At 38.4% G+C, this 12,836-nt stretch overlaps 1 protein-coding gene across 2 annotated transcripts; it reads right to left on the minus strand.

The window, feature by feature from the left end:
• Positions 1–1,752: 1,752 nt before the first annotated feature.
• Positions 1,753–12,194, minus strand: LOC116776997 (coiled-coil domain-containing protein 186). 2 transcript variants are annotated; one of them, XM_061529188.1, is made up of 15 exons: positions 10,985–12,194; positions 10,093–10,305; positions 9,355–9,474; positions 8,450–8,558; positions 8,094–8,248; positions 7,511–7,620; positions 7,281–7,440; positions 6,437–6,553; positions 5,504–5,605; positions 5,305–5,392; positions 4,857–4,936; positions 4,464–4,502; positions 3,820–4,026; positions 3,298–3,444; positions 1,753–3,071 (listed from the first exon to the last, which is right to left on the minus strand). In XM_061529188.1, exons 1-15 carry the CDS (start codon positions 12,041–12,043, stop codon positions 3,000–3,002), a joined length of 2,778 nt encoding a protein of 925 aa, XP_061385172.1. In that variant the 5' UTR covers positions 12,044–12,194; the 3' UTR covers positions 1,753–2,999. The 2 variants fall into 2 exon arrangements, with proteins under 2 accessions (XP_061385172.1, XP_061385173.1); XM_061529189.1 differs by lacking the exon at positions 4,464–4,502.
• Between the last annotated feature and the right edge of the window lie 642 nt (positions 12,195–12,836).

Raw genomic sequence — 12,836 nt, forward strand, 5'->3', positions numbered from 1 at the left:
CGTCCAGAGCTTCGCGGAGGAAGGCTCGTATAATCCGGGAAGAGTACCCCCTTTCAAGTTGGTACTCTTCCCAACCAACTCTTTGATATGGTCGAGGCTTTTCTCAGCCTCGACCATTACCTTTTCCGCTCTCATTGTTTCCTCTTCCAAAGGGACCTCCCTCCCCTTCCCTTTTGCCTTCACTCCCCCGCCCCTCGCCTTTCCGAGGCTCCTTTCCAGGCAGGAGTCGAAAGCAGCCTCCGACTCGTCCTCCTCCCGTTCTCTCAAAAATTTGCGGGCTGTAGCCAGCGTACGGCCCCGGCCCTTTCTTCCCGACAACCCCGATCCCCGAGATATCCCGCCCCCAGTCTCGGTGTCGGAATCAGACACATCCGAGAACAGTCGCTTGGCTCCCAACACCGATTCTGGGCGCGACGACATCGAGTCGTCGGCACCGTCCTCAAACAAATTGCCCGCATTTCCCCCCCGGACATCCTCTCTATTACCCATCTCTACACGCTCACAAACAACTCCAAACAATCACGAACGCCAACGAAAACACCGAGGAAGCAGAAGAAACGAATGTAAACAAACGATCCAACCTCAACTACTAGCGACACCTAGTCTATTGTGTGTGGACTAAAGTTTTTGTAATGAGTATAGATTTATAGAGCTATGTACATTTACTTATCTCTGGTATCACATTGTGTCATTTTTTTTTAATAAAAAACTCTTGCACTGAATGACAACGTGTTTTCTTTAACAAGCCGGGTTGCGGGTGCCAGCGTAATGATGATGACCGTGGCCTGGCTCAGAGCAGAAGGTACGGCGGGTTTTATTTAGTAGGAGTCTGACACTCCCTCTTGCCCCACACAGGACAAGAGGGGTCATTTTATTATTTTCCCCCTCCAAATAAAAAGGGTTGCAAAAACAGCGGCCACGAGATCGGCTCTCTTTGCCAGGTTTAGTCCGTTCCAGGAATTTAACAAAACAGCATAAACGACAAGATTAAACTGAGAAATAAAGCTGCCAGGCCGGAAGTGGAACACGGCAACGTTTAGTTATCGATTTGATATCAGAAAACCAGAGAAAACTCAAACAGAATATCAGTTGCACTTTATTCTGTCACAGTTTTTAACCGTAGGTAAAATATTCCAGGGTATAGACGTTACCTTGATTACCTTTAAGACATTATTTATAGAGAACAAACATTCGAAGCATGAGGAGCTTTAAACTGATAAACTTCTATCATTATTCTCATGATATCTAAAAGAAAGTATTTATTTAGGAAGATCAAAAGATATTCCAACTACGAATTACAAACTAAATAAAATACGTGACGGGACTCGTACCTCATGACTCTCCAGCTCTAACACGTTCTAAGGGTTTGCTCGGTTATTCTTATAGCAAAACATAGTTCTCTTCAAATAATTCCCTTTCTTAGTGAGGCGCTCGTTCATTTTTAAATTGACTAAGCTTCGTCAAATGTAACATGTGCGACAGTTGTTTATCTTTGATTGAAATCGCCATTAATCTATTAGATAAAGAAGAAAAGACCAAAAGAACGGAGTAGACCGAGGAGGATAGACGGGGAGTTTTCACAATTAATTTATAATAGTGTTCTGAACATTCCTACCAATTTTTAGCTCTATGGGAGGTTTGTAACTTTCAACGTCTTATTTAACTAAGATGCCTTGCATTGAACGTAAAGGGATGATTATTTTTTTAAGAGCATTTGGATTTAAAAGCCATAGTTTTGTAAATAAAACAAAGTTTTCTGTTTGAAAATATATTCTGTTATTATCTTACAGCGGATTATGTTCCAACATCATCAATAAATAAACATTTTACAGCCGGATGTCCGCAAACTAAACACCGGAAATACAAGGGAAACTAAAAAACTTACATCATGAGAAATTTTTTGCTAAAAACAATTATTTTAAAATGATTATGAACCAAATAACTTAAACAGATAAATAATTTGTGACATATTTTTTGATACCAAAAAAAAAAATTCTATTTTTCAATTCTCCTCTGAGACAATTATAATTTTACATAACCAAAAATAAAATCTTACACGACTCCATCAGCTTAAAATTAAAATATATACAAGAAAAAAAAAATGATAACAGTACTTACTACATGAGGTAAGGTTGTCTAAAAATTTATATATATATTTTTTATGGCAACACTGTCAACATTTTGTTTAATATTATTTACAACGTAAATTATATGTATATATATGAAAAATATATGTATAAATAAATGATTATATGTGTTTTTGGAAGATTTTAAATTTTCTTAGTAATATGGAATATTCAATAATACTTTCTCTAGGTTAAATTTCATAAGCCATATATATATATTTCGAGAATTTTTTCTTTAAATAGCCCGAAAAAGAAAAAAAAGGCTTGTATTTTGTATATAAGTATTCTTTAAACATTCGTAAAATTACAGTTCTGTTGCTCTCTAAGCTTCGAGGCTGGTGTCTTGTGTAGGGGAGGCCGGGGCAAAGAGAGCTCGGGGCAGGCCGGGGAGAGATGTGCAGGAAGACGTTAGTAGTGCTGCCATGTTTCTTCTCAGATAAGTTTCCCTACTTGTATTATAAATGCGGATGTAATGTCTGTCTGTATGCTAAGTTTCCACGCCTGAACCGCTGAACCGATTTTGACGAATTTTGGCACAGAGATAGATGTAACCCTGAAAGTGGACATAAGCTAACTTGTATCTCACTCCCTAATTAACTGATAAGTGGGGGGCGGTTTCCAAGGGCCCGTGTCCTTGTTAGGTGTACTTATAAATTTGTTCGACTTTAGAATGGATACGAGTCAGCGGGTATAAGCACAAGTGGAAGTGCTTTTCCAATTTCCAATCATTGTCATGTTATCCCACCTCACCCCGGTCTCCCCATCAAATCATATGTCTATTTCGTAATGTTATCTCATTCACACAAATTGGTACATAATATATATATCTGTATATACGTGTGTCTGTCTGTATATGTACATGTTATATAAGTCCTATTTCGCGTCACTGCACTTCGTCTGCCCCCTCAATCTCGATATCTCCTCTCCGAGCGTGTCCATGTTCTCCTGCCGATATTGATTAATGATAAAAAATCAATACAATCTCAGTATATCAATTAAATTGTGATTAAAAAATATAATGAAATTAAAGATAATCGATTCTAGGACGTTGCAGGTCGCGTGGTGTCGTCCTGACGTTCGAGCCGTCGCGTCCGCAGCGTGTTTAGTGAATAGAGCAACTAATTTAATTACTCCGTCTCCATCCGTCTGTACATTCCCACAGCCTCCTCACCTTCAGTGTGATGTTTTTCAGCAGCGTGTCCTCCAGCACCGCCTGGAGCCGCCTGTTCATCTCCAGGGACAGCTCGAGGGTCATCCCCCCCGGGTCGCCCCCCCACACCGCCGCCATGACGCCCCCGCCGATGCGCGCTATCTCTTTCTGTCAGTGAACATGTCATATCTCATTGGCACAAAGTCATACAGATTTAAATTCACTATAATTTTTATTCTCTAAGCAACTTTACCTTCGTGAACTTCCGTTTCCGAACACGCGGCGTGAGGAACGAGATATTGCTTTTATTATTATAAATTTTTTTTATCATATATATTAATATGATCTGAGATTTTCGAGTATTCATTTAAATTAACCTAATATTTTAAGGATTACACTACGCCTGTTTTATTATATTAAAAACAACTGACAAGGAGTCGTTAGTTGTTTTAAAAATAATAAAAACGCGTAGTAATTCGAAAATTTTACTTTCATTTAAAAGCAATCATTATCTTTTGGTGCCTCGTTCTTAGTATCAGCTACCTTATGGTTATCGGCGGTGTCCGATGTTAGCGCGGCGGAGGGTAGTGTCGGCAGCAGCGCCCGCAGTATCCGCCCCTTGCCCCGGAGCTCCCTGGTCAGCTGGGCGCAGTGCTCCTGTAGGAACTCGCAGCGCTCCGCCCTCGCGGCCGCCGCTCGCTGGAGGGACACTATACGCTCCACTAATGCCTGACGGTCGGGTTCGCGAGCCTAGGTCATATAGAAGATTAATGTCTCACATACACTGAACATGGATGATACTTAGTTGCTAAGTTAATTTATTTTTACATAGAATTAATAATATCTGTGTGCTCTAAAGAAGCAAAATGATTATAGCATTACTTCAATTCTAACACTAGCTTGAAGAGTAGGAAGTGACAAATACAATGTATCGCTTTTGTACATATTTCATGAGCAAGTCATCTTAAAATCAAACGAATTATTGAAAGCGCCATCTTTTATTCCAACACGAAACTAATATTTAGGGGCGCCATCTTTTATCACTAAACAAAACTACGCAGCGCTCTATCTAAATGAGTGTTTTTAAAAGCGCCATCTCTTATCTACAAACGAAACTAACGTTTAACAGCGCCTTTACTTGACAGCGCCATCTATTAACAAAACTAAAAGCAAAACCCCACAGGTACCTTCAGGAACAAGTGATCTAGTACATTAGCACGCTTTATCTGAAATGTTATTGTTAGCTGAATAAGTATATACCTGTTGCTGTTCCAAGAGGCGTGGAAAAAATATATACAGGAAAATTTATTTCATATATATTTATATATATGAAATAAATATATATATATATATATATATATATAGGATTTGAACCCACGCATGCGTATTGAATTTCAAAGTCCCTTTACAAACTGAGCCATCGTGTCTATACTGTTGAAATGAGACACTGAAGTCATTGTTTTAAAATATATAGGTACAAAGTATATAAATCTTTTCTTTATATATTTCTCATACAATATATATTTTCAACCGGCCTTAAGAGTCTACATTATCAATGCCTGTATTTTCTGGGTGTATACCTGGACGTCTGGTAGCGTGTCTGTCTGTGTGTTCGCTCTCTCCTCGGGACTCTCGCTACTGCTTAACGATGAAACCGATTCTATAAGATAAAATTAATATTATTAACTATTCAAAGTATTAGTTTTACTTTGCTCAGTGTTGTTAAATAATATATAGGTAGAAATCACTTTATAACAGTAGATTCTGTCATTCCGTGTAGTTAGTATAGTTTTATTGAAGTCTCCCGGCCAGTTTCCTGGCTGGGCTTGTTGTTATCCCGCCCCTGCTGGGTCACACCGTCTGTCAGTGGTGTCTGAATACTCTTAGAGAGTACATATGACTCGGAAGAGATCACCTCGGTACTTGCCAGGTTCGAACCCGCGCCCTCGCGTGTAAGAGGCCGGCCTTTTGACCTCCAGGCCACCACAACTTTATATATATATATATATTACCTGTCAGTCCACTCACCCGTCCTTGTTGATGTTGTGTCCGCCGGTATTTTAGCCTCCAGTTGTTCAATTCGTTTCAAAGCCCTCTGGAGTTCGCGATTCATCTCCTGTGACGTATAAAAGATTTGAATAGTCTCACAAACGGCTGGACCGATTTCTATGTAACATCTAGTAGCAGATAGCTGGTGTTACAAGGAGCTGAGTTCATTCATCATTACCTTGATCGCGCTCGAGTGTTTTTTCTTCAGTATATTATTCTCTCCCTTCTCCCACTCCAATTTCTTGGTGACGTCATTCAATTCCTCTGATAATTCCGCGATCTGAACATACATTTAGATATATATATATATATATATAAAGTACCCAAAGCCTTTTCATCAGTCATACTGACATACAATAAACTGATAAGCAATAACTACCACATATCTTTGTAAGCAATCAATGACGAATAAGAGAAATTAACTTAAAATTCAACAGAACCTTATTGTAAGGTTTTTTTTTCTTGTAAAAAATTTAATGTTATCAAAACCACAGATAAACTATTTAGGTCTTATTAAAACAACTTCAGACATGTAAAATAATTAAAATTAAGTTTTTAATTGCTATCATATTATGTGTGCTGTAGTATTCTACTATGTGTGTATGTGTTGTGTGCGTGTGTGCATGTGTCCGTGTGTGAGTGCGTGCGTACGTGTGCGTGTGTGCGCGCGCGTGTGTGTTAGTATGTGTGTGTGTAATGAATCTTATCATAACACTATCAGGACTTGAGCCCCACGCCATCTAGTTAAACTGGGACGCGTTATCCCAAACATATATATATATGTATATACACTATCCATGTATTGTATTCCCCTACTATAGTTATTAACATCTGTACTTCATCCAGAGCTGATGGTAGATACACTCACAGACTATATATATATGAAAAAAATTTATAAATTTACAACTACCCAAATTTTTGCTAAAATCGATATCACAGACACGAAAAATTCTATAGACATTTTGATTACAAATCAGTCTAAATTGAATTAGAATAGACAAGAAAAATAAAAAAAAAGTCTTTTGAGTCCTAACTATGTAAATGTTCAGCTTTATCTTTACCTAGACTAAATATGGACAAAGTTTCACGATAATCTGTCCAGCCGACTCACCTTCCTCGCTAAGGCGCGATTCTCTCTGGCGCGTTCCTCCACCACAGTCTTCAGCTCCTCAGTGAGGGAGAGGATCCTCTCGCGGAGGGAGTTATTATCAGCTGTGAGCGCTTGCACCTGGAACAGTTAGTATGAGACACACAGACATATATATAATTTTTTTTTTAAGGAACACACATTTAATTTTGAACCGAACCTTAAATTTCCGAACGCACCCGAAGTGACATTTAGGTTTGTGCACTTTTTACGCGGGAAAATATTTGCCGACGCGATTCGTATCTTTTTAAATTGAATTTAACTTATTTAAGGTGTTTTGGCTTAAGATAATATTTAGTTTGTTCTATTTAAGGTTCGATATGTTATTTAAAGTACTGGCTTTATGGGACAACTATATTTTTTAAACTATATTTCTTAAAAAGTTAACTTTATGAATGAATTTTAAGTGTATAGTTGCTGTCTATAACTAAGCAAGATTTGTGCGTAGTGGTGGTAAGTTGGCGTGGGGCAACAGAAGTGGTCACTTTGATTCTTATCAATGAAAAAGATGGTACCGGTGGCAGAAACGAGAGGTGTATTATATTGTTGCGACGTCTTAAGATCGGCTTAACGAACCAAACGAATATAGTAATGTTCTCTACATTGAGCGCGGCGCCATCTCGTGACGGGTGGACGAACTGTTAGCTGTAAGTCTACTAGAACATTCCTATTGTTGACGTTCTAGTCACGGGATTGTTGAATGCGGAGGTACCGCTAGGTAGGTTTTGAGTCGTCGTTTCTAGAATCTACATACAAGCGGTATAACTTGCAATATATATATACGGAATATATATATATATATACTAACAGCTGCGTGTTGGTCGGCCAGTCTAGCCCTCTGCGCCACGTGGTCCGCGGTGAGCGTGGCCGCGTGTTGCAGGGCGGCCGCCTCCCTCCTGGCGCAGGTGTCGGCCCTCGCGCGCTCCACACTCAACGACTCCTCGGCGGAACTGGCGCGGGCTGTCTCACTGGAATGGATGAATAAAGGAATGAATGGATAGAATACAGGCGTCTGCGATTCTATTACAATTATAATACCGCTCCAGCTGTCCAGCCAGTGTATCAGCGAGTGCAGCTCTCGCTCTCAACGACGCGAGCTCAGCCGCCTCCAGCTCTAAGCGAATGTTACTCTCCTTTAGAGACGACACCTGCAAATAACAAGTTAATTTACACCTGGATATTAGGACCTTACATACATTATCTCCAGGTTTTCACTTATCAATTTCGTTAATAGTATCAATTAAGGTATATAAATAAAATAAACTCCAAACTCTCTGTATGGAGGTATTTCTATAACATTATGATAGGAATATTATATAGGAAAAAAACTTATACTTAGTTTCTGAACATGTTTTTGAAATATTCTATGCTGTTTTGACCTGGAAACGCTGAATTCTATTTTACAGGTCTTACAGGTCCATTCTAAAGTAACCTTTCAATATTACAGCTAGCTGGTTACAAGTACAACTATATGTATTATAGTACGAAAAATATCGAGCAGGAATCGAATCTGCGATCTCTGGTGGGTCATGACGAAAAATCCACAACACTTCATTCAACTCGTATGATACAAGGAAAAAATATAATGACAGCCAATCCCAGCACGTCGGTAATGTCAAACCTGTGCTTCAGCTGTGACGAGAGCGGCTCTGACGTCATCCCTCTCTTTCTTGCAGGTGTCCAGCTGTTGGGCGAGTGACGTCGCCCGCTTCTCCAGCTCCTGGCTCTCATGGCGACAGAGTATCAAGGCGGCCTGGCTCTCCTTGAGATCGGATTCTGGTTGAGATATTGACCGACTTTAAAGACGAGTGGTTTTTTTTTTCATGGAATAGAAAAAATAATGTAGTTTTTTTTACCGAATAGGGATGTTTTATTCTATTTACGGTTTTATGAGCCGGTTTTGATTAGAATTTTGGTGAATTTAGGTATAGGGATATCCATATACGCTATAATATTTATATGTCTGTCCGTTAGTACCTAACTGCTTAACTTTTGCCACGTCGCTAGCGTTAGCCACCGCGGTTTCCTTGGAAGCTTCGAGTTCGATCAACTGCTGGTTCAGTTTCTCTACACGCTCCGTGCTATCCTGTGGAAAATATAAATCGAATTAGAGCCCCACCCGCCATATTATTATTTGCGTAGCGGGTCATGTAATGTGATTTTTGTATGAAAAATTCAGATAGAGATGTTTACAGCTATAGTTATGATACAGAATTTTATTAATATACACAAATAAGGTCAAAACATTTGACTTCCTCACATATATTTCTGACTCAGCAGTCCAGGCCTCCAGACCGGACGTAGTTACGTATTCGCGAATTTTAAAGCGCGTTGTGATGATAGACCTTACGGTTCTTTGGGAAACCAACATCCCCAAAGACCATACCATCAAGGTCAACAAATATTACGAGCTCACTAACGAACTCACTCGAAAGCTATTTCGTCGTGGATTTGTACGCGGTAGAAGTGGGAGCGAGAGGTATAACGGCTAAATCTCTCTACAACCTACTAAAAGACTTGGGCCTGTCCAGAACTCACATCAATTCATTCTTGGAACGTACTTCGAAGGCAGCCCTAGTAGGTTCGTTTCAAATTTGGTTAGGTAGAGAGAGGAGCTGGGACTGTGGAGGTGAGCGTTTAACGCGCGTTAGATAGGGGTCCCTTAAACCTACACCTGGGGAACAAGTCCCTGGCACTGTTGAAGCTTCTCTCCCTGGATCGCGATGCACCCGGCACCCGCTCTGAATGATGAGGTTTTGTCTCATGTCGTTGTTAAATATTATCCTAATTCCTCTTAGGAATCATCCCGAAAAATAAAAGCTCCTATCCAAGTCCTATCACCGATTATCGTTATCATATCACGCACGTATCATATCCCATACCTTATAAGCGTCCATCTCGACTCTGAGTTTACTCTGGGTCCACTTCAGTCTACCCTCCACTTCTTTTAGCTCCTCCTTGACCTGGGTCACCTCCCGCTCGCTGTTCTGCAACTCATGGCACTGAAACGCGACGATATTATATCTAAGTTACTTTGTAACCATTGAGATTACCAATACTAGTTCCTGTCTGTGGCTTCACGTGATCTTTGAACAGGACCAGAGAGATTTGCATCAAGTCTGTTAAAACGACCAACATGGTAACTGTCTTAGTGATACGTATAGTTTTAGTCACGTGACTTCATACACAATACAACTGTTGTGCCTTTATCTCGACAAATTATAGTCTCTCTTATTCTGTTACTCGATGTATATAACTTTAAAGTTGCATCGAAATCCGTTTAGTAGTTTTTGCGTAAAAGTGCTACAAACATACATCCACACATACAGCCAACTTAAACACTATAGCATTTATAGTTTAGTACAAAAAATATAATCTCCGATTATTGCTTTTAGCACTTTACGGAATTAAATATGTCCCTTTATGAACCGAATTTTAAGTTCCATTCTGACGGAGACATATACAAGAACTAGTATTTGAATGGCTTTTGCTGAAGGAAGATTTTGCATAGATTGCCTATTAAGACTTCCACAGATATTGGCTGAAGGAACATACTGATGGGAACATATCCGAGGACTTCCACAGGTATATCTATAGACTTGTCTGAGAGATCTCCTGACCTTATCATCATATAGTTGACAGATCCTCTGCTTCTCTTCTCTGGCCGTCTTCAGCTTAGCATTTAGGAGTTCCATCTCAGCGATGGCAGCTTTTTCAGCTTTTGCAGCAGTCTCAGCGGCCTTCTTAGCCTCGATAACAGCACATTCGGTGCTGGCATATCTCATCACTGCTGCATCTTTCTCCCTTTGGGCCTGTTCCAGACGTTTGCACATCTGATGAACCACATAAATTCTTCGTCAGAAGTTTAACAGCATAAATTATAAAGAATTTCCTGTTATAAATAAATATACATTATATAAGGTATTGGGAGACAAACTAAATTTATATATGGAGGAAATTAAAAGTTATCATCGAAATACAGAGTACTTCCTGTGATATATCTCATTTGATTATGAGGCCTCTGTAATTCATGAATATTAATCTATATACTTATATTATATATACTATACACAGACAAACAAATTTTATCTAATATATATTTGGACAAATGCAATATATTATAAAAATTTGTGACAAGAATTTTTTTACCGCTATCTATTTAACACAACTATGGTATTAAATTTGAATAATTGGCAGACTAAGTCATGTGAAATGACTAGTATCTTGTATACTGAACAAAATTTACTGTTATTTTAAGACAGCCTTTCCCAAAGTGGGTGACAACCTCCCCATATGGGTGCTGCAGGCCCAAAGGGAGATAAGAGACCAAGTAAGTGGGATCGTTTTGTGGGGGCGGGGGGGTGATTTGTATTTTTTTAACTAAGATAAGTTAAAGTGGTTTGACAGTAGCTGAAAAGATGGGGGTGATAAGAAACAATTTATTCTCAAACTGGGTAATAGAAAGAATAGGTTTAAGTGTGGGAAACCCTGGTTTAAGACTATTTTGCATACCATATCGACTTTCACTTCCAATTCCCTGAATGTCTGATCCTTAGCTTGAAGCTCGTCAACTTGTTGTTTGACCCGTACTCGTAACGAGCTATTTTCTTTCCTCTGTTCAAACAACACTCTCTCCAGCGACTCTATCTGCAACTTCAGCATTTCACTCTTCGCGTCGTCACCGTTGTGTACTGGTTTGCCGTCTAAAGTATTATCGTTAACTGATGTGTTGACTTTGTCGATGTTACTCGGCATAACTTCGGGTACATCTTCGAATATATCGTTAATAATGTTCCCATTGCTGATCGGCTTCACTAGTTTTATTTGAGGTTTTGGATTTGCTCTGTGGCTATTTGTGTAAGCATTCTTTAAACTGCCGCTAACAGATGAGAATATGCCATGCACATTTTTGACGATACTACCTATATCTTGGGACAGAATTTCTTTCGGCAGTCTCGCATATTTGGCATCTAATGTAAGCGTGTTCTCAGGTACTCTTTGTGTGGCTGTAACTTTGCTTTTTTGGTGGGAAAATTCATTTAAAATCTTCTCTGTTTCAATCTCTTTGGTAATGGCGTTTGTTTCGTCAGTTGAAGATATGTTTTCAGCACTGCGGCTATGGTTTGAGAGACTGATCTTCTCTATTCCATTGGGACAATCAAGGCTGATGGTGGAAGTTGCTAAGTTGCTGTCAATGTACAGATTTGGATTGAATTTATTTTTATCAACATTTGCTTGTTCGTCATTTAAACCAACACAATTTTCGGTTTCTATCTGGTCAAATACATTTTGGTTGTCTTTATCGTCAGAAGACAAGGATGTGGGGGATGACAGCTCGGAGCTAACTTCGTTTTCAGTGGAAAGGACTCCATTGCCTTCTACGAAATCTGACACACTTTCACCAGATTTTAACGGGGATAAATTAAAATTAGTTGAGTCGGGACACACTGTGGACTCCACATCGACATTATCTATCCCTGAATCGCAAGACACAACCGAATTAACAAAACTTCTTGAATCGTCGACGTCACTCGCAATATGGGTCGCACTTTCAACTATTTCCACCGACATTTTTGTATATTATTTATGATTTATATACAACCAGTTTAATTTGTTATGTATAAACTCGAAAGCCATTAGAATTTTTAAAAGATTTTTCTGTGTCTGCAAAAATAAACATCTAACAACCGATTGACGTATACTGTGACATTTACTTAAATTGCTTTTGAGTTTCGATTATCTAAATATGTCATTATCAATATTTTTATACTATTCAAAATATAAAGCCAATCTATTCAGATGTGATATCGTAAATGTTCCTTGTATCATCCCTCATCATTTATATAAGCGTTAACACATTTTTGTAATTGAAATGCATTTTATGTAGCAGAACAAAGAAAAATCAATAAATTATGACGTTTAACACGATTTAGTTAAAGTTGATGAAATTATTAAAGCAGGCGGATTAATAGAAACGTGAATAATGTTAATAGTTACAATATTTTGTTTTAAAGTCATTTATGATCACATCTTAAATTAGATATCACATCTTAACTTAGATATCACATCTAAAATTAAATATAAAGATTTTAGAAAATTATTAAAGTATTTTTTTCTTTAAACTAATAATTATTAAAAATTCGAATCTTTATTTAAAAAATACGACCATTTTTCCCTTATTATATATTGTTCTAACAGATTTGTATAAAATACAGCGCACGAATATAATATTCTCAAAATATTATAGACCAGGAAGTTATTCATTTATAATCTTGGATGAATTTTATTTAAACTTCATATTTTGTTTCTCCTACTTTTGCGATTTAATAGAAATGAACTAAAATTAGAATAATATTTTGGCTAT

The sequence above is a fragment of the Danaus plexippus genome, assembly GCF_018135715.1.
Source record: "Danaus plexippus chromosome 29 unlocalized genomic scaffold, MEX_DaPlex mxdp_37, whole genome shotgun sequence".
Lineage (NCBI taxonomy): Eukaryota > Metazoa > Arthropoda > Insecta > Lepidoptera > Nymphalidae > Danaus > Danaus plexippus.